Source organism: Alligator mississippiensis, chromosome 3 (assembly GCF_030867095.1).
Source record: "Alligator mississippiensis isolate rAllMis1 chromosome 3, rAllMis1, whole genome shotgun sequence".
NCBI classification, from domain to species: domain Eukaryota; kingdom Metazoa; phylum Chordata; order Crocodylia; family Alligatoridae; genus Alligator; species Alligator mississippiensis.
Window position 1 is genome coordinate 166,901,976 of NC_081826.1, and position 22,412 is coordinate 166,924,387.

A 22,412-nucleotide genomic window follows, 5' to 3' on the forward strand; every position below is an offset into this window, starting at 1 on the left:
GGAGGTCTGCTAGGTCCCTGGAGAGCCAGGGGGGCTGCTGTGCCCTCTTGCTGCCTTTCCTCTGAGATGGAATAGACTTAGTTTGTGCATTGAGGATCACTCCCTTGAGGAGCAACCACTCTTCTTGAACTCCCCTCTCCCTGTGGTCACAGTCCCTTAGGGCCTCACTGACAAGCCTCCTGAGCTTGTCAAAGTCGGCTTTCCTGAAGTCAAGGACTTCCGTGTTGCTGACTGACTTGCCAGCTTTTCGGCGGATGGTGAAGGTGATCAGCTTGTGGTCACTGTCACCCAGCTTCCCATCGATCACTAGGTCGCCGACTAGGTCATCCCCAGTAGCCAGTACCAGGTCGAGCAGCGCTTTGCCTCTCGTTGGCCCATAGACTTCTTGAGTCAGGTAGAGGTCATCCACGCACGAGAGGAAGCTCTGCGACCGCTCAGATTTTGCTGAGCGACCCTCCCACGAGATGTCTGGGTAATTGAAGTCACCCATGACAACCATGGTCCTGGAGCAAGCTGCCTCAGCCAGTTCCTGGGCAAACTCCTGGTCAAGCTCAGGACTTTGGGTGGGAGGTCTGTAATAGACTCCCACCATTGTGTCCCCTGTGCCGTGTTCCCCACGGATTTTAACCCAGAAGGTCTCCAGCCGTCCACCCTGCTCGCCAATATCGGCTTGCAGGGACGCATAGCTTTCCTTAACATAGAGAGCTACACCCGCGCCCCTTTTCTCTACACAATCCCTCCTGTACAGGGTATAGCCATCTATACCCGTGGTCCAGTCATGGGTGGAGTCCCACCAGGTCTCCGTCATCCCTATGGCATCCTCTCTCACCGGTACTATCTCCTATAGAGACTTCTTGGGCTTAACCTGCTTGGGCTAATTTGCAAAACCTAAAAGGTACCTACCTCTATCTTTGGGTACCCAAATACCTTTTTAAATCTGGCCCTAGCCAATCTTGAAAGATTTACCCTGGCATTTACAATTTAAAATATGTATTTGTTTATACCTATATTTATATTTTAACTCTTTGCATTTATACCTTCACAGTGAAGTCTCTTTTTATAATGCTACTGGTTACTTCTCAGTGGGTACATCTACACGTTCATTAATGCACTGTAGTTGCAGCACATTAAGTTTAATACTTGCATAACCAAGTACTAAATCAACACACAGTCACTGCTAGCACCAGCATGTGGCTTTTTACAGATGCTAACTGCGCAGTAGTCTAATACTATTGTGCAGTAGTGAATTAGCATGGTTTTTGCCCTGCACACTACTGTGCAGTATAATTAGGCTACTACACAATTAGCATCTCATGTAGATGCACCCCAATGGGTGCATCTACCCATATGCTTTGCTGCAGAGTTGACTAATTTGCTCTGCAGTGAAGCATCACTGCCTACACATGCACCAGTATTAGGGCACAGTAAATTAATTTAAAATAGAGTAATCACATGCGATTAAATGCATATGTAGATGACATCAGGAGCTGGCTGGGGCACCAGGGCTGCCTGCACTCTAGCCTGACACTTGAGCACCCTCGTGCCCCGCCAGGCCATAGTCTTCCTGACACTGCCACCTGGAGCCTGGGACTGACCCTTGGGGCCCTGCCATCCTGGGGCTGCTACACCCCAACTCAAACTGCTGCAAGGTGTTTGTGCAGACTCTGCACCCTGGAACAGCAGACTGTGACAGAAACTTCACCAGTTTATCACATTGCCTTAATGGCACATGTAGATGCATCCAGTGAATATAATTTGCAGTACAGCAAAAATGAAATCTTTTATAGAACTTGGATACAGAAAGTTACAGTACAGCACACATTTTCAGATGCTGCTCAAATGTTGTCTCGGACTTATTTACATAGTGCAACTCATTAAAGAATATTGTTTCAATTATTTTTACTTCCTCTTGCATGGCACCAAGTTCAGAGAGATAATTGCTCATCTGAAAGTAGGGCTGGGTAAATCAGGTGGAAAAATTGTAGTGACATACATTTTTTTGTGCATGTGTGGTTTTTGCAATCTTTACATGTGGTAAACTTTCAAGGGCCTTGAATCATTTTACAGCTGAGTTCACTAAATCCACTTCTGGTTCTAAATGTCACGATTTTGCAATTTGCAGTCTTTGAAATCTTACACACCAGGTAGGTCTAAGCTGGTCTTTTACAGAGCCAGGCACTGTCCTACTGAAACATGCTACACCAGTTCCCTGAATATTACCTTCCAAGCTGGATGTAGTGTAGTCGCTCGATGCCACAGCCCGTGTGGCATGCACACAGGGCTCTGTGTGTGTGTGAATACACTTCTTTCAGTTCAGGAAATATCCTATGCAGAGCAGGCATGATGTACTGTGCTGTAATTGAGCAGAATGGACATACTCATAAATATCATAGCCATTATCCTTGGACCTTTGAGATGGTGGAGCAGAGAGAGACTGAATAGTACACATTTTATGTTTCTACAGCTATAAAGAAACAAACATAATGATGATAAAATGAGGATGGAAGTATTCAGGAACTACTATGGTTTTACCATCAGAGGTGCCATAAGTGGTCTTGCCAAAATCTTCCATCTGGTGGGGCAGTCAGGTTGGATGGGCAAGCTGAGGTGTTGGGATCTGCTGGTGGGGTAGTAGCTGCCAGAACTTCCTCCTACAAAGCAGTAGGTGGTAGCCCAGTCAACAGTAGTCTTTCAGTGCTCTGGGACTGCCTGACCCTAAGGTAAAACAGATAAGTAAAAGGAAACAGCCACATGTCTCCTGCCATGGATGTTTGCACAATGCTTTTTTTCTGTGCTGCTTAAAGAGCAGAATTTCATTTTGTGCCTGTTGACATTTTTAGGAATGAGAAATTAATATAAATTATCTTTTTATTTAAAAAAAAAATGTTGTTTGGCCAGCAATGCTACTGCTGCAAAGAAGTTTTGCGAAGAACAGGAGTGCCCTTCCAACTGGAAAGATGCAAATGGAGAGAACTGCTGCGTTCATCATGCCAACATTCATTCCTGCCCCTTGGCCTTTATGGTTAGTACCGAGGGTAGGGCTTTCAGAAGTCTGTTTGCTCTGGTGGATAGGCCACTTTCATAGCTAGACTCAACATCATGAAAATTAGATGCCTAAAGTCAGACCCTTCCTTGAGGATCAAATCCAGGGGCTCATTAAAGCCTGTGAAAAGGTTCCCATTGAATTTAATAGTCTTTAGATTAGGCTCCCAGGTACCAAAGCAAATGGTTTGACTTCTCAGAAGTAGTAAGCAGTTTCCATGCAAATCAGGGAGAATCCCTCACTGACCTGCAGAATTGGGCCCTTTAAACTGGTTTGTCTTTATCAGATTTGATTAAGGCAAAACAAACATGTTAGGGCTAGAGAATGGACATCTGAAGACTTGCTGGTGCATAGTGAGCAAGATACATTCATTTATTTTGGATTCTAGGAGAGCATGTGTAACCAAATTTATGGGTTGAAAAGCTGAGCCCATTTAAATAAATAGGAATGTTTTTGATAAGCTGGGGAGTCTCCCTTCTTTTTCATCTTCATTATTTAATATGGTGACTGCAGAAGGAAGCGTGGGGACAATTTGAACTGTGTGTGTTTGCTGAAGGACAGAGAGAGCCCATAGGTCTAGAAAGATCACATGAGGCAGGAAGTCCTCCATGGTGGCCCTCATGGAGATTCTAAAAACTATTTCATTAGGAGGGAGAGTTTTGCAGAAGGAAATCAGTCTCTCACCCACCAATCACATACATACCCCAGGATACACCCTGGAGCTGGTTGTATCTCCATGCTAAGGAGTTCTGACTTTGCTCCTTGGTAGCACTGGCTCTGCTTTCTCTTGAGAGAGAGATCCCTACCAGAATGATCATACAACCTCTGATTGTCTTATCTTTCTGATGGAGGCACAGCAGGGGTCAACATGCATCCCACCAGCATGCCTGCCCCTCTCTTAGTCTACCCACTGACTGCTTCCTTCCCCCTTTCTCTCCCTATCTGAATCTTCAAAGCCACAAACACCCCTTTGTGGGAGGACAGGAGGGGATCTCTTGTGAAGCTAGTGCACCGCTAAATTCCTTGTGTGGGGAATGAGATCTGTGAACACACCTAGCACAAAGATTCCATGTAACCTCACATTTCAAAGTTTTTGTGGTTTCCTGCTTGAAAAAAGGCAAGTTTGTGTAGAAAAATTATCATAGACCAAAAATACCACAAGAATGTGGATAGATGAGTCTGAATGGGTATTTACCAATCAATCCCTTTCTATTAAGCAAGATCTTTTTGACAGTGTCATGTGTTCTGAATAGTTTTACCTTAGCTGGCATGAATAATCCATCTCTTTTTCTGTATCATAATCTAAAGTGCATAAACTGGAATGTCTGCATGAATATTTGAAATTAGGAATTAGAACTAATCCATTTAAAAAAAGAAAAAAACCCACAACAACCTACATCTGTATATAGTCATTATAATCCTTCATGGCTGCAACTGTTAGGAAATTAAAGTCTTCGCAGCTTTAATGAGAAATGCTGTGAAAGAAAGCATTTCATAGCAGAAATGCTTTATTCATTAGTCAGAAGAAGCTGCTATATCAAAATGAGTGCTGCTGTGAAAATACTATGTAACAGCCAAAAAATTGGAGCAAAATTCTGCTTCTTCAGTGAGGTAAATCCAGAATGACTTGATCGAAGTTACCCCACACAGACTTTGGCTCATGTTCTTTATGGGAGTTTTATGAGATTTTTAAATTAAATTATAAGTTGCTTTGTTCCTATTGCTTGTATTTTATTTTAGTATACACAACAGTATTTGTGATTTTAGTATACAGCAATACCATGGTGTCATATTGTAGATGCAGATATCATGCCTAATAATTGAGTGGTCATTGTTTTGAAGCATAAAACTTTATAAGACTATTGAGGGAACCTGGAATTTTCACTGTTTCATTATTTATTGCAAATGTTTGGTGAAGGGGAAAGGTGGAATATGTGGGCCATGGATTCCAGATGATGGACAGATATTTACTCATACCCTATCTACAGCTGGCAAAATGAGTCAGAAAAACTGGACTGCCAAGGTACAGTGCATTCTCTGCCTATTATAGTTTATTTGGATTATTATCTTTCCAAGACAGCTTGTAGTAGTTTGAAATAATGTTGTGGAGTCTTAATGCATGAAAAAGGTCAAAGGTTAACCTGAGCCTAGGTTAGCAAAATGAAGCCACACCAGTTTCTATAGCTAACAGCACACAATGAAGTGAGACTTGAACTCAGACATCTGGAGCTATAGGAAGACACCTTAGTTGCTTTTCTACCATGTATGACAACCTTGCCCCCCACCTCACCAAAGGATTATTATTATGCATATAAAGGTTGTAGGATAAGAGCCAGATACTACAAGGTGCTGAGTGCTTGTAATTCTCCACTGGCTTCATTGGGAAGTGACTGGACCTAGTGCTTCGTGGAGTCCAGTCCCCTGCAGGAACAAAACACTGAGTTTTCAGCATTGTCATTTCCTATGCCAGCATCTCTAAGGGAGGCATGGTTCCCATCTTCCCTTTTACCATAGAAGGAACAGGAGGAACTGCAAAGATCTTAAAGGCCTTTCCTTTAGCCCAGCTATAGATGTGCCCCAATCCTGTTCCCTGCCAAGGAGCAGAGATACCTACCTGGCTTCTTCAGTCTATTGGTGTTGAGAGTGGGGAGGCAGCAAGCTTGTAAGCAGCACAATTCCTTAGAGGCACTTCTCACTCTTAAAACAGTACCAGCCCCTGACACATCTGTTACAGAAGAGAAAAATCCATCAGAGTGAAGGTTTTTCTCAGTTGGTTAGAAATGGGGAGAGGGAAAGGAAGGACCCTTCCCCCAGTTCCTTTCCCAAAGGCAATGCAAATACTTGGGAGATGATATCACTGCATAGACACTGCTTCCTGCTTCTTGCTCTACATTATAATGACTCTAGGAAAGTAGCCCACCTTAGGTCTTAGGTAACATCTAATGCATACACTGATAAATATATCTAAATGAAATTCCTAGACAGTTGATTGAGTTACTCTATAAGGCAGTGGGAAGATTTTGAGGTAGCTAATACCTAAGAATAGGAAGGGGCAACACTAGGTCTAGGGGAAAGGAGCATGGGTTATTGATATTGAAAGATTCTTGTTTGCACAATTTAAATCAATTGTGATTGTGTTAATTTGTTTTTCAGGTAGTTTTGGTTCATGTGGGTGTGACCTCTCTCATCGCACACATCAGAGTTGGCAGAATGCAGGTAGCTCTGGAAGCCAAAACCACTGTCCTACCTGCAGTAGGTATGAAACTAAATGTAGAGTCAATGTATGTCAAATAAGTATTACGTAGTGCATCCTACTTATAGATAAGCACGAAGAACAGGAGGACACACATCTTCCCTTCCCCCATAAGGACCTCAGGAGGTCATCTAGTCCAACCCCTGCTCGAAGCCCAACTAAATTATTCCAGCCAGAGATCTGTCAAGCGGGGCTTTGAAAACCTCCAGATATGGACATCCCACCACCTCTCTAAGTAACCAGTTCCAGTACTTCATCACCTTCCAAGTGCGAGAATTTTTCCTAATATCCAACTTAAACTTCCTGGCAACTTGAGAGCATTGTTCTGTCATCTGCCACCACTGAAAACAGTGTAGCTCCATCCTCTTTGGAACCCCGCTTCAGGGAGTTATAGGCTGTTCTCAGATCCCCCCCTCACTCTTCTTTTCTCCAGACTAAGTCTAGTTCCCTCAGCCTCTCATCAGAAGTCATGTGCCCCAGCCCCCTAAACCATTTTTGTTGCCCTCCACTGAACTCTCCCCAACTTGTCCACATCCTTTCTGTAGTGGGGGGCCCAAAACTGGACACAGTACTCCAGATGTGGTCTTTCCAGTGCAGAATAAAGGGGAATAATTATTTCCTTTGTTCTGCTGCCAATGTTCCTACTAATGCAGCCCAGTATGTTGTTAGCCTTCTCAGCAAGAGGGGTACACTGTTGACTCATATTCAGCTTGTTGTCCACTATAATCCCCAAGTCCTTTTCTGCAGGGCTGCTGCTTAGTCAGTTGATCCCAAGCCTGTAGCAGTGCATGGGATTTTCCATCCTAAATGAGGGAATTTAAACTTGTTCTTGTTGAAGCTCATGAGATTTCTTTTAGCCCAATCCTCTTATTTTTCTAGGTCAGTCTGAATCCTAGCCCCCAGATTATCTACTACACCCTCCAGATTGGTATCATCTGAGAACTTGCTGAGGGTGCACTTCATTACATCCTCCAGGTCATTAATGAAAATATTGGACAAAACCAGCCCCAGGATCGATGCCTAGGGCAGTCCACTTGGGACCAGCTGCCAACTAGATCTCAACCCATTGATTACTACACATTAAGCCCAATGATCCAGCCAGCTTTCTATGAACCTTACAATCCACTCATCCTACCCATACTTCTGTAACTTGCTTGCAAGAATGATGTGGGAGACAGTATCAAAAGCCTGGCTAAAATAAAGGTATATCACATCCACTGCTTTCCCATAATCCACAGAGCCAGTCATCTCATCATAGAAGGCAATCAGGCATGATTTGCCCTTAGTGAATCCATGCTGACTGATTCTGATCACTTTCTTCTTCTCCAAGTGCTTAGAAATGGATTCCTTGAGTACCTGCTTCATGATTTTTCTAGGGACTGAGATGAGGCTGACTCGTCTGTAGTTCCCTGGATCCTTCTTCTTCCTTTTCTTAAAGATGGGCACTATATTTGCCCTTTTCCAATCATCTGGGACCTTCCCTGATTGCCACATTTTTCAAAGATAATGGCCAGTGGCTCTGCAATCACATCAGCCAACTCCCTCAGCACCCTCAGATGCATTGCATTCAGCCCCATGGACTTGTACACATCCAGCTTTTCTAAATAGTCCCAACCTGTTCTTTCACCACTGTTGGTTGCTCACTTCCTCCCCAACCTGTGCTGCCTGGTGCAGTAGTCTGGGAGCTGACCTAGCCTGTGAAGACTGAGGTAAAAAATAGTTTGAATCAAATGCCAGAACCAACTGCTTTTGACCTTACTAAGCTTGCTTGGATATACAACTTCACACAGTCCCAAATACATGGGTCTTATATTCACTTTAGTTGAGCTGTAAATAGGACTAAGTCAATAATTGATTGTGCAGTTAGGCTATTGAACTGGAAATTCAAGGGGGAAAAACAAAACAAAATACTGATTCAAACCAAACTGCATTTGACTTTTTTCTGGTTTTCTTGCCAAAATATAACATCAAAACAGTTTTTACTCAACACAAAACATTCTATTTGACCTGACACAAAATGCTCTGTTAAAGGGGATATCCCCAGCCGTATTCTCATCACTATCACCTCCTCCTCCATCTTGCCTACTAGTGATAAAGCAGTCAGAAACCTCGGTGATGGTCATAGCATATGACCACAGATTACAGTGGGGTAGAAAAGAGTCAGGCAGAGCTATTACTTATTTATTTTCCTCCCAAAGTGTGTTGTACAGACATCTTAAGAGAGCCGTTCTTCAGCTTGTTTCAGTGGGACTAATTATTTTTTAGATTGAAAGTCTGAGATACAATGTCTAGCAATAAAGATCTAAAGGGACCATCTAAATGTTTGGCTATTGACTTCAGAGAAAGATTTTACTCTAAGCAATATAATACCTTAAAATAAAATAATAATTTTATTCTCGGTAATAATCCTACTGGGTTTATGTTTCAATAAATGAAAGGAAAAAATAGTGATCATCTAATGAAGCTCCATTTGTCATTAGCTTTATTGACTGCAACACAAAGCAAATCTGATGGCTCTTACCCAACTCTTTTCACTTTGGACATCTCATCCAGAAAAGAATAATGTATTTTAGGATACTTTCAAACTTATTATTATAAGTATAATTGTTGGTATTGCATGAGAAGGCTTCCTTTTAAAAAACATGTGGTATTCATGAGATTTCATTAGAAACTCCCTGCATGTGTATGGGGTCATTAATTCTGTTCACATTAGCCAAGATTATGAAAACTAGGGGCATCTTTATACGTGCTCTGGGACGCTGGGGGAAGGGAGGGAGGTGTCACATGTATTCAGTGTCTCATTTGTCAAGCTTTAGTTAAAGCACCCCGGCCACCATTTTGAAATGTGGGGACGCTGAATACACGTGATGTGGAGGCTGCTGGAGCTTGCTAATTAGCACGCTCCAGCAGACTTAATTAATTGAGTCTGTTCCAACATGTGCTAATTAGCATCTGTTGGAGCCAGACATCTAGCATGTGTATAGGTGCCCCAGATGCCTAAATTTACACTCCTTAAGTGCTAATCCTGTGGTGCTGATTAGAAGGATAGGAAGAAAAGATGGGGTTTTGCTTCCCTTATTTCTGGGTCTCAAAGGACTGTGCTTAGTACACAGAATGTGAGTAAGGGAGGCAGTCTCGTCTCACTACAGACTAAACAGACAGGCCTGTTTACAGGCTAAATAACAATAGACAGATAAAATTCAATAATAACCAAGTAAGACATCTACAACAAGCACTGATGTTCACAATCATTTGGAAGTGATTTAAGGGTTCCTATAAAAATCAAAATGCTGCTTTCAACTACAAGGGCAAATTTGTTCCTTTGCCTATTCTCTCACCTTGCACAGGCATCCACGTATCAGAAGCCATCTGTTTTTGTGGATAAATTCACACCTAAGTTCAGATGACAATTTTTTTTCAAGTATTCTGATATCTCCCTCTTTCTGTCCAGTGTGTGGAGATGGTTTTTGTGAAGACGATGAAGGCTGTTCGACATGTCCAGCTGACTGTGGAGAATGCCCACTGACAACTGGTGCCAGAATAGCAATTGCCTTACCAATATGTTTAGTCTGTTCTGGCTTCATACTGACAATAATGGTGAGTGTCCCCTCTCTTTTTTTATTTCCATTTGGCTTGGTCATTATTTTATTATTTACAGAAAAGTTCTTTGGAAGTAGCGGTTCTCTAGAATCCTTTGAGCAAAAGTTGTTTCTAAATGCAGAGGCTAGTTCTACACTAACCCTGGCAAGAGTTATGGCAATCCTACACAGCTAGAGAGTGTCTGCCAGCAGGGAACTCCATAATGATCCTGACACACCCGACACCAACTAGGGACTCCCTCATGCCAGGGTAATTCCCATCTAAGAAAATCCATTTTGTTTCCAAATGATTTGCACTGACAAAGCACTATTAAGCAGGCTGCATTTGGGGAGAAAATCTAACCCTTGTGGTAAGGTTTGGCCCCTAGCAAGGGAACAAGTCACCAGGCAAAAGTTTACATGAAGGGTAGTCTAAGGATTTTTATTAGATGACTTGGCATTACTTCTTGGCTTGTGGTCTTGTCACAAGTTTAATAGGTAATTGTAGAAGTTACATTCTGACTACTCTCTCTGTCACCAGTTTCAGAGAAATAAAATGTCCTTCTGCCCTGAACATATATACAGGAACTGCTAATATTCTGCACAATTCCATACTAAAAAGGCCTTTGTTTTAGTGGGCATAGTGAAATGGTCCCAAGGACTATGCATACAGATACATGGATATACAGATTTATTATTTACAGGGCACAGAGGTTTGTGAGGGACTTCACAGGCCAAAGAGACATCCATACCCCTTAAGTATTTTGTAATCTTATATTGGATGCTAGACAACGTATGAGGATAAGAAGAAGCATGAAGGGTCTGACCAGAGAGAGGATAAGAAATACTAAATTAGGTCATCATCTGTTACTTAATTAAAGGCTTGGCACAACATAATTTCATGGTTCAGTTCAAAATGTTGGGTTTTGTTTAGTAGTTATTAATTATTATAATGACAAATTCACTTAATGAGGGAATGCAGAAAGAAGCATTTATATAGAGACCTGGATAGATCAATGTAGGAAAAATGATCCTTTGGAATGGAAAGTTCTATGTTGATACAAGATAATGTACTGTTGTTGCTTGTTATTGTACAGTATTACTGGAGAATGGATCCTCCATGTTTACATTTACTTCTGTATCTGAAAATACATAAATTTATTTCTGAACATTACCGAAAGATGTTGCTGGGGGAATGTTTGTAGATGTATAGTCACTGTATTGATTGTATCCATAACAAAAGACTTATTTGGCTTTAACATATAAATCCATCAAATGGATTTGCTCTTTGATATCTCACTTCTTTCTTCATCTCACACTGCAGCTCTGAAGACCATCTGGAGTGTTCAAGCTAACACACTCCCCAGGGTTAACTGAAAGGGAGTGAAGAAAGCAGGCTCTCCCTCAGGGAAAGATGGATTGTTTTATGGTTAAGGAACTGTGGTGATACCCAGAGAATTAGGATTTAGTTCCTGATTCTTTTGCATATTTCTTGTGTGACTTTGGGACTTAGTCTAAAAGTCTCTGGCCTTTAATCTCCTGGTGTCTCAGTTTCTTATTGAAAGTATAGGAATCAAAATCTGTACCTACTTCACAAAGCTGTTTTCAAGATAAATCAATAGCAGCCTTCCATGGAGACACTCAGATAATAGAGTTGTGGGGGCACTATAATTAGGTATGTGGCATCAGCTTCCTACTGTAGTTCACCACAAGTCCACTTCCGTAACCCTTCAGGTTGCAATGTAATCCTCATTTGTTCCCGTGGGCTTCTTTCTCCAGGATAAGAATAAAAATGTTGGTAGGGGTGTTTAGTGATTCTGAATGGGAAATGAAGAATTATCACTGGCTTTTGGCTGTGTTCAAGGTCTGTGGTAGGCACATACATATTTCATTTTTCTCACAAGAATACAGCATAATTCACATAAGTAATATTATGGTTATCAATTATATGGTTATTAAACTTCATGGCAGTTCGTTTTAACAAATTTATTAACATAAGACAGGATATCAGTATCTTATCTGGATAAAATTTTCATCCCAGAAAGTGAGAGTCTGATTAGAGTGCAGAACTGGGCCCTAGAACTACCACAATTAGACACACATTCTGAAATTTCCTAAGCATGATCCCCAGATCATGGAAGTTGGCACTATATAAGTCCAGAGCTGGCTCTGTATAGTGCTTCAAAGTTGGTTTGTTACAAAAACATGTTTTTATTAAGGGTCTTTCAACCTAATGCAGATGATAACATTTTACCCTCCATCCTCTACGTCTTGACAAAGTGCAGCTTGATCATTGTCTGCTGTGTCATATTTCAGAAGAATTTTAAAATTATCATTAAACTGATTTGGGATAAAATCAAATCCTTATCTCATCCATGCATATTTTGGCTACAGAAGACTCAGAATGAGTCTAATTTACCTCCTACAACTATTTCTTGATGATGCTTTTGTAGGGACACATCAATAGTATTGCTTTTACCATCTTATGCTGTTTCATTTCCTTAGCTTCGGTGTACAAGATCATTCGTATATGTTTGTAGGTTAGCCCGCATACGAGCTTGTTTTTAAAAAGATGTTGAGGCCACTTTTATTCAGTTTTTCATATACAGTAACAGATTGCCCATCCAGTCAGCCTGTCTTCCATATACCAGGATGCCACTGACTTCAGAAGGTATTGGATCAGCTCTTACAGTCTCTTGTGATCAGTTCATTTTGTTTGATCATACTCTTGCATGGCAAAATGTAATTCTCCTTTTTCTGTAATCATCAGCCATCCAATCCAGAGTCCTTTGAAATTAATGGAAATACTCCTGTTAACTTCACTGAGCTATGGATTCGATTTGGCCCTCAATTCTCCCCAAGTACTGTTAGTTCTCTTATTATGTCACAAGGAATTTTGTATTACTTTGGCTTTTGTCACTTGCCGTCTTTTAGTAACTAATTTCTGCAGAACAAAACCTAGAATATGATATTCAGATGGTTTGCAAAAAAATGGTGCTCTCTACCTGGTATATAAATTGCCTTGTGATGATTGCATCAAATCTCATGAGGTTCAATAAGGACAGGTGCAAAATCTTGCACTTGGGACAGAACAATCCCATGCACTGCTACAGGCTGGGGGCTGCCTGGCAAAGCAGGAGCGCTGCAGAAAAGGACCTGGGGGTTACAATGGACAATAAGCTGAATATCAGCCAACAGTGTGTCCTTGTTGCCAAGCAAGCTAGCAGCATACTGGGCTGCATTAGTAGGAGGGTTACCAGCAAACTGAGGAAAGTGATTCTTCCCTTCTGTTCAGCACTGGTGAGGCGACATTTGGAGCACTGTGTCCAGTTTTGGGACCACATTACAGAAAGGATGTAGACAACTTGGGGAGAGTCCAGCAGAAGGCAGCAAAAATGGTTAGGGGGCTGGGGCATATGACTTCGGAGGAGAGGCTGAAGGAACTAGATTTATTAAGTCTGCAGAAGACAAGACTGGGAGGGCATTTAAGAGTAGCTTTAAACTCCCTGAAGGAAGGTTCCAGCAAGGATGGTGCTAGACTGTTCTGAGCGGTGGCAGAACAAGGAATAATGGTCTCAAGTTGCAGCAAAGTAAGTTGAGGTTAGATAGTAAGAAGAACTTTCTCACTAGGAGGATAGTAAAGCACTAGAACAAGTTATGCGGAAAGGTTGTGGAATCTCCATCCTTCGAGGGTTTTAAGACCCAGCTAGACAAAGCCTTGGCCAGGATGATCTAGTTGGGGATGGTTCTGCCTTGAGCAGGAAATGAGGTCGCGTCCAACCCTAGTTTTCTATTATTTTAATTTCATCTGCATAACTAATCAGCTATAGAGAATGTGTACTTATATTAATTTGTATTTATGGCATTTGAAAGCTTTATTGGACCTTGTAACAGGGTGTCATCCCCAGATGCACTGGCACACACCTAGAGGTACCCCCCAGAGTCCTTTCTTTTTATATTTTTAATATGCTTCTGGGAACAGACTCCCTTTCATTCACCTGCCACATCTTGGTGTTTCTTTGGTTCTTAAAAGGGAGGCTGCCCCAGGGCTTCCCAGACAGGGTCTTTGCTCTCACCTCTGTGAGATAATGAGCTTCTGCCTTAAGGGCTAATTGCATAACTCTGACCTCTCCTTATCACGCCCCATGCCTTGTAGGTGTTATCTGTACAATGTCCCTTTGTTGGGGCCAAGGCCTCTGAGGTCTCAACCCCTTCACTCTAGCTAGGCCTACCAGCCAGGGCCCACTGGTTAGGACCCAGCTTAGAGGCACTAGCTTCATTCAATCTGCTCTGGGCCCCTGGCCCTGTCTAGCTGTACCCGCTATGAAGCCAGGCTCTCTGGCTCCTGTAGCTGCACCCCCATGGGTGCTGATGAGGCCTATACAGCCTCAGCCACAAACCACTGGATTAAACTATAACATGAATAGGAAGCCGCTGGGCTATAACAAAGAAGAGTTAACGTAGGCAGTAAGCCTTCTTACCCATGGGCTCCACAATTCTGAGTCCCCACTGCCAGTGGCTCTCTCTTTTAGAGTTGCTGCAGGTTTGCTTGGAGCCTTCTAGAGCCCACCCTCTGTCTCAGTCTGGGCTCCTCTAGCTAGCGCAGACTAGGGTTTATATAGTTCTGGCCTGGGCCCTTTCACAGACACCTGACAGCCCCCAGTCAGCTGACCGGCCTGCAAGGCTTAGCCTTTAACCCCTGCTCTGCTGGCAAGCTTTGCTCTGAAGACTTGAGTCTTAAAGGGGCCACTCTACTTCCTAGTAACAGGGCTAGGGTTCCCTGGTACAGACCTAAATCTTATTAACAAAGCAGTGACTATGTCCAATCTAGTGTTTCATATGATAGCGAACTTGATGTGATAATGTACCCCCTAAGATGCTGATCTAGACCCCAAATTTGATTATGTGAAAAATACCACTGTTTGTATTGATGAAAAATATATTACTGGCATTTAACATGACCTACAGTCTTCCTAAGGAGGTCATATGCACCCCTAGCTGACTTCAGAGTTGAGTTCTAAGTGTAGTACAAATGGTTGGAAATTGTTAGATTATATTATTATAAATGTATTCAGCGGTGGATCCAGGGGGAGGTGCACTGGTGCAGTTGCAGCTCCCTTTGCTTCTCGGTCTACCCAAAGTTCAAAACCAACTACCTGGCAGCAGCAGCAGCAGCATTTCTATTTAGGCAATGGTTAGAGACTCAGTTAACTTCCTGGCTCATTATAATCTACATAATTCCTCCTTAACAACCCTCCCTTCTTTTTTAAATGACCTTGATGTTCCACTAATCAAAAGCTATCCTTTTTGGCATTTATGCTGTCTGTTAGCTGCTCCTAGTAATGTAGCTCCTATTTAACTGTGTTGCAGACTTTTTTTAACTCCAGCTAAAAACATTAACTCAGGTAAACATTAATTCTGATGTGGAATAACTTTCAATGAAGCACTGGATGCACTGCCAAGATGCTCAAAAAGACTAGGCTTTGTTTTATGAATCTGAAAAAGAGATATACATTTAACTCTAATGACTACAGGACTAATGAAATGGTATTTTGATTATTTTTTTGCCTAGTTTGTTGTGTTTTTAATACATAATAATGCACATTCCAATAAAATGATATTTGTTTTTGCTTCAATGGTAAATGGAATAATATAGCCATAAGTTCCTAGCATATTAGTAACGAAAAATATGTGTTGCATTCTTTGGGATGATGTACCACATCAGCTGCATCCCACTTTTCAAAATCCTAAATCCTCCCGTTAATTTATCGTGCCATATTGTTTAGAACTACTGATGTTTGTATTTAAGTGTTGTATCCTGACTTGTTACTGCTCAGAGTTATCTTATACGTTCAAGTATTGGTAGATTTTATACTTTAAAATATCTATATATCTAATGATTTTTGGCCATGTTCATTTCTGGAGGGACTCCACTGAAACCAATGGAGTTACCCCCTCTTCCCCCTGCCCCTCCCCCCCAGCCCCGAAATGAATTTGACCTGTTATGTCTTCTGTAGTGGTTTCAATATCAGAAGCAAAAGATGTTTTGGGATGAAAGCTGGATTATAGACTTCCGCCACATCAGACAAGGTTTGTAAATACTGGGTTTTTTTGCATTCTTAGCAGTGTTACTTTGTTGTATAAGTGAATCAAATGCATAAATGTGTCTGCATGCCAGATGGATGGATTATATGACTTGCAAGACAAGCGCTGATTAAAGAAGTGTAAATTCCAAGGAAAGGAAAGATATTAAAGTTTCTTACACTAAGGGGATGAAATAAAAGAAGAGAATAATTAGATTGACTATCAAAAAAAAACTTTATGACATGGATCTGTCATGCAGTGAAATAATGATCTGCTGGAAGTAGATGGAAAGCCCATCACACCTGCTCATTTAAAACAAATCTCGACAGAATATTAGTAAGGACTCAACAGAGAACATCTTGTATCTGTGCTGGTAATGTCAGTCACTGGGGGCCGATCATTTTGAGAGCCAGGAAACTGACTTATGGAAATGCCTGTATGGTGCAATACCGTGTAGGGTATAGATAGCTGAGTTAGCTTTATATTGTAGTCTAGTTAAAATAGCATGGTCCTCTGCTTGGGCTAGGAGGATCTAATGATGCTAGTCCGTTTCTTATACTGAAGCTAACTCACCTGAGCTAGTGTAAGTATCTCTGTGTGGCACAGCATTACCCCAATTGCTGAGTTAGTGGGAGAGGTCACTAATTTACGGCTTTGAGCCATAATAAATTCAGGGACTTGATGTTACATTTGCTTTAATAGTCAGATCCTCAATTAAGCAGTTCTACTACAAGTATACACAAGACCAGACTCTGGTGTGAGCAGAAGCGAAGTTTCCTCTGTGTGTATGATTTAAATGTGCCTGAAAGTCACATGTGTCTCAATGGCCATTTACTGTTTCAATTTAGATCGCATGGTACGGACTGCAATGGGTAGCATCCTTAGTGTGCCCCATGCACCCAGTGAATCCAATGCCAGCTGTATCACTGCACTGAGCTCCTGCACAGCAGCTGTCAGCACCTCCAGAAAGCAGTATTTCACACAGACCGGAATATAGTAGGCTTAGCTTACAATCATTCTTTCTGTGTTATTCCGTCTACTATAGCTACACATGTTCAAGAAGACTGTCATTCCTTGCCATATTGCCATATGCAAGTAATACAATGGGTTATTCTCCATCCCCTAACCTATTTTGATAACAGTCTTCAAGTACCCAAAGGATGATTATGGAGAAGATGGAGACAGGCTTTTCTCTGCATTAGTAGGGAACAGGTCTAGAAGCAATGGCCCCGAGCTGAAACAGAGGAAATTTAGGCTGAAGATTAGGAGGAACTTTCTGACTAGGGTGGTAGTCAAGCATTGAAACATGCTCCCTAGAGAAGTTGTGGACTCTCCATCCATAAAACTTTCAAGAGCAAGTTGGACAGAAGCCTGGCTGGAATGGTTTAGTCAGAGATGACCTTGCCTTGAGCAGGGGCTGGAGTAGATGACCTTGTGAGGTCCCTTCCAGCCCTACTTTCATATGATCTTGTATGATAACATGAGCTTCTTCCCATGCTCTGCATGAGGGATTTTCCCATACCCACCCCAGTGACTACTATTTTTGGTTGCCCCTTTTTCTTTTCTTGATGAGATTTTTAATAGTGATGAGATTGCTGCAAGTCATAGCTCAGTTTATAAATGTTCTCAGGTGCATATACATGTGATGGGGGTTTAATCCCTAAGGTTTCATTCTGTGCCCCATAAATTGAAACAGTGGGGTGTAGAATAAAATCCTGAGGACTAATCGTTTCAATTTTTCCATCGTGTTATGACAAGGGGGCCCGATCCTTTTTTTTTTTCTTCTGTCGGAGCTGGAGCCTGTCCCCAGCTGAGGTGTGAGCTGCTTGCAGGAAAAGTGACCCCTGAGCTACTAGGGGCCCTGTCCTTCCCTCTGCGGCAGTGGTGCCCCTCCCCGCCCGGGGTGCCTTGGTAGGTTGCTAGTAGGCCGGGTGTTGCCCCAGCTCAGAGGCAGTGCCTGGCTGGATCCAACTCTTCCCCAAGCCCGCCGGGGCTTCCAGCACCCTGTGCACTTTTCCCACTGCCTTCCTACCACCTGGGATTGCCTGGGAATGGGCTGGCTTGCCTCTGGGGCAGCAGGAGGGTGGCTGGGTGTGCTGGAGGCCAGAGAAGGCAGCAAGGACAGTGCCAGGGTGCTGGAAGCCCAGAGTGGAAGCTCAGGCTTGGCGGGCTTCCAGCGCCCTTTGCACTGTCCCTGCTGCTTTCTCCGAATGCCAGCACACCCAGCCCCCTTCCTGTTGCCTCCCCGCACTGCCCCACAGGCAAGCCATCCCATTCCTAGGCAGTCCCAGGCGGCAGGGACAATGCATGGGGCACTGGAAGCCCCAGAAGGCTCAGGGAGGAATTGGATCAGGCCAGAAAGAGAAGGGGAGAGGGGCCCAATCCTTTTGTTTGGCAGAGCCTGCCTGCCTGTCCTGTGGCCAGGGGACAAGCTGACAGCAGCATCATTGCAATTTGCAAAGTTGTAAACTAAACTACATCCAGATGTAGTTTAGTTTGCAACAATGCAAAGTCATTTAAAACCCCTCAAAAGTCTTGCACATGTACATTGTGATGCCATTAAGCCACACAAAGTGATATTTTCATCATGTGTACATGTTAGTGGTGTCACACGTACAAGCGCCTTTCAATACCTCAGTGTGTTTAAACCTAAGGCTCTACTGCAGGTCCATCTGTAATATTTAAGTAGAAGTCAGTTAGGGTCTTAGAACAAAGGAATGACATGCTGTACTACATTGTTGTTATCTATAAACTGGATCCTTAAACCAGTTTGCAGGACTGGGAATTGAAGACAGTATTCACCACTAGGTCACCAGTTGATCTTGGTCATGATATACCCATACAAAACATCTCAGGGTAGAGCAGCTACTTCCAATAGTTTGATGGACAAGGGCCCTACTTCTTGTGGCCCCTCTCACATCCCAGGAAAAATGCTGCCCAGAACATCCAGAAGCCAGCTACCTCAGTAGGGTAGACCACACAGCTCTGAGCTTCCTTGGCTAGACTGTTTCAGTTACCCAGGCTAGCTTACTTAAAGCTAACATATTTTTCTCTACACTACACTGCAATCTGCACTGTAGAATACCATGCTGAGTCCCACAGAAGATGAGAGGAGAATTTGGGTGACAAACTTAAATGGCAGCCCTGCTTACATTAGCTATTCTTCTAGCAGACTGCATTAGAAGCTGCTGAAAAAGAGTGAGGGAAAGTGGAGTAAGGAGCTAATTACCATTGTGTCCCACGTGCTGACTAGGGGAATACCATTTTTCCTGGTCCCACTGCTCCTTTTTTCTGCCTCACACCTCTCCAATCTGCTCTGTGCTAGTCTAGTGACCCCTGTAGAAATGGGAAGAATTTACCTATTGGGTTGGGAAACACAAATATATAGAGAGAAACTGACATGAGCTTCAAAATGTGTAATTTTCTGCAGATTTTTATTCCAAACATCCCCAAATCCCACAGTGAAGCACTGTGGGATTACAGCATTTACAAAAACATCTTGGTCTTGTTGCAGTGATGGAAGGACAGTCGCCATCAAGAAAATAATGAAAAAGACTTTCACTCTGTCCAAATCCATACGGAAGGAAGTAAAGCAAGTGAGGTAAACAATGAAACTGAATACGGGTTGCTATGAGAGCACCAGTAGGAGGATATGGTGGCAGATCAGTTAAGACATTTTGTTATGACTTTGAGTCTTGTTCCAGGCTTATTGCAAAAGATGACCCACTCAGTTCTGCTGTAAATATCTGATCATTTAGGCTTCAGGTCAAAGGTAACTAAATGTGATCATCATCACTGTGCTATTGGCTACAAACACTGATGCGCCTTCCCCATGCCAGGCTGATAGATTCCTAAAGTTTAGTACATCTTTGACTGAAAATTTAGACCTGCCTATTGTTACTTGTGTTCATCTTCTTTTTTCTCCAAATGTTTTATTGCAGTGCATTTATTTGACCTTGATTGAAGATGCTTTTGTGAATATTCAAGAACACAAAAAACTCAAAAAATATGGCAAAGCACCACATCTTCATACCAATGAAGGGTGTTGGGGCACATGACTTCTGAGGAGAGGCTGAGGGAACTGGGCTTATTTAGTCTGGAGAAGAGAAGACTGAGTTGGGATTTAATAGCAGCCTTCAACTACCTGAAGGGTTGTTACAGAGAGGATGGATCTAGACTGTTCTCAGTAGTGGCAGATGCCAGAACAAGGAGCAAAGGTCTCAAGCTGCAGCAAGAGAAGTTTAGGGTAGATATCAGGAAAAAAATTCTCACCAGGACGGTGGTAAAGCAAGTTACCCAGCAAGGCTGGATCCAGACATGCAGGGATGTCTTTGCAACCCTAACTCTTTGCAGCCCCAGAAACTCCATGAGTTGCATGTTAATTTGTGCACGGTGCTGCTTATTTGCAGTGCCAGGGCAAAATTCGCTACCAGGATTTCCTGATAGCAATAAAAAAAGAAACCTGAAAAAGCAGTGCAAACCACACCAATGTGGCGTTCGCCAGGACAAATGTAGAGATGGGAGAGCAGGTCGCCCAGGGCTGCCTTCTTTCCCATCTCAAGGCACGCTGTTTCCCAGGCCACTAGGGAGCAGCTAGGTGGGGGTGCAGGGTGTCTCAGCTCAGGGGGTCCATAGTGTGCAGCGACAGGTTAGCAGGCAGCCCTGGGCTGTCTGCTTCCCTGTCTCCACATGCCACTTCCCAGCTGGGAGGCCAGCACAGGCCTGCCAGCTAACCCTGCACTGAGGCACCCTGTCCCCCAGTCAGCTACCCACCACTTTCTCCCCCCATAGCACATGATGCAATGGAGCCCCCATGCTGAGGCATGTGGATATGGGGGAGCAGGCAGCCCTGCTCCCCTGTCTCAAGGCACAGTGCACCCCAGGCAGCTGCTCTGCAGCTGCCTGAGGTGCAGTGTGCCTCAGTGCAGGGGCTCCACAGTGGAGCCCCCATGCAGAGACACAAGGAGACAGGGGAGCAGCCAACCCAGGGAGCACCTGGCTGGGGATGCAGGGTGCCTCAGTGCAGAGGCTCTGCAGTGTGTAGAGATGTGGGAGCAGGCAGGCCTTGGCTGTGATAATCTAGTTGGGGATAGTCCTGCTTTGAGCAGGGGTTGAACTAGATGACCTCTGAAGTCCCTTCCAACCCTCATTTTCTATGAATCTATGGTTCTATGATGTGATTCCTGTGCTTCTTCTTCACAGAGAACTTGATCATCCCAACCTCTGCAAATTTGTCGGAGGTTGTGTAGAGGTGCCAAACATTGCAATTGTGACAGAATACTGTCCAAAAGGGAGCCTGAATGATGTTCTGCTCAATGAAGACATCCCTCTAAACTGGGGCTTCAGGTAAAAACAAGACTTTGGAAAAGATAAGCGACACAAGTAGCACTGCTAGGTGACACTTTCTGTTTCAGACAGGATGCCAATTATAGATAAAGTCATGGAGTACATGAATCTGTGATGTGTTGTAGATCAGAAGATACCACTCTTCTGCAAATGAAAGAGAAAGGAAAGCCCACTGATCCTTGCCCTGACCTATCTCAGGGATATCCTTATATTCCACATTACTCCTGCTGAGCCCAAGCCTTTTCATTACATCTCTGTTTATGGTATGATGCCATTTGAAGTCTAGGATCCCACATAGCTTCCTTTCTTTCACTGATGTTATATAGACTTATTACACTCTGATGTTCTATTGACTTAAACTGTGTAAAAGAGCAATACAGGTCCAACACTGAAAGGAATACTGTGAGCATTATTAGTTACCTGTAAAAAGACACATGTACACAGAAGAGGCTCAAAGGATTTCAAAGGAATACAGAAAAAAACAACTTCTTTGCTTTAGCCATTTATTTTATAAATACATACTGCCCCTTATTCCCACCAGCTGTGCATTCTCTTTGCTTTGCTTCAGGGCAACAGCAAAAAATCTCTTTAAAAATAGCCATTCCATGTTAAATAAGGAAGTTTAGAAATCTGTTCCTCATCTGCATGTCTGTAGCCAGAGGTTAATCATAGAAGCTACTGAGAAAACCTTCAAGAACATGAACACTCCTATCATGTGCTGAGTACCATGTGCTCCATCTGGTGTGTCACCTAAGGGGAAACTGAGGACATTCAGCAACTCACAGGAGTCCTTACTTTGGCACTTTGCAGAATTGAGCCTTGGGAGCCTGGATCCAAAGGCTACTTAAGTCTCAAAATCTTCTATTGACTTCAATAGGTTTTTAACAAATCCCTCACTGAGGATTTGGTTCACAAGGACACTAGTTTGTTAATAGTAACTTTGTGCCTTTCAGGTTTTCCTTTGCTGCAGACATTGCCCACGGAATGGCATATCTTCACCAACATAAAATGTATCATGGACAGCTGAAGTCCAGTAATTGTGTGATTGATGACCGATGGGTTTGTAAAATCGCAGGTAAAGAGAAGGGATGGATTTTGCAATCTGTCC

General features: G+C 42.9%; 1 protein-coding gene and 1 long non-coding RNA gene across 2 annotated transcripts in view; one reads left to right on the plus strand and one right to left on the minus strand.

Annotated features, from left to right (window-relative positions):
- Window positions 1-14,493, minus strand: part of LOC132249460 (uncharacterized) — a 38,988-nt gene extending 24,495 nt beyond the window's left edge. Inside the window, exons 1-4 of the long non-coding RNA XR_009460933.1 lie at window positions 14,356-14,493; window positions 5,658-5,768; window positions 2,533-2,715; window positions 2,221-2,353 (exon numbers count right to left, since the gene is read on the minus strand). This is a non-coding gene — a long non-coding RNA (uncharacterized LOC132249460). The remainder of the gene's footprint in view (window positions 1-2,220; window positions 2,354-2,532; window positions 2,716-5,657; window positions 5,769-14,355) is intronic.
- LOC102572314 (atrial natriuretic peptide receptor 1) overlaps window positions 1-22,412 on the plus strand; it is a 53,239-nt gene that overhangs the window by 9,668 nt on the left and 21,159 nt on the right. Inside the window, exons 4-12 of the mRNA XM_019490662.2 lie at window positions 2,899-3,022; window positions 4,962-5,066; window positions 6,197-6,299; window positions 9,748-9,893; window positions 15,892-15,964; window positions 16,807-16,954; window positions 19,473-19,559; window positions 21,161-21,304; window positions 22,258-22,379. Coding sequence (XP_019346207.1) covers window positions 2,899-3,022; window positions 4,962-5,066; window positions 6,197-6,299; window positions 9,748-9,893; window positions 15,892-15,964; window positions 16,807-16,954; window positions 19,473-19,559; window positions 21,161-21,304; window positions 22,258-22,379 — 1,052 coding nt within the window. The remainder of the gene's footprint in view (window positions 1-2,898; window positions 3,023-4,961; window positions 5,067-6,196; window positions 6,300-9,747; window positions 9,894-15,891; window positions 15,965-16,806; window positions 16,955-19,472; window positions 19,560-21,160; window positions 21,305-22,257; window positions 22,380-22,412) is intronic.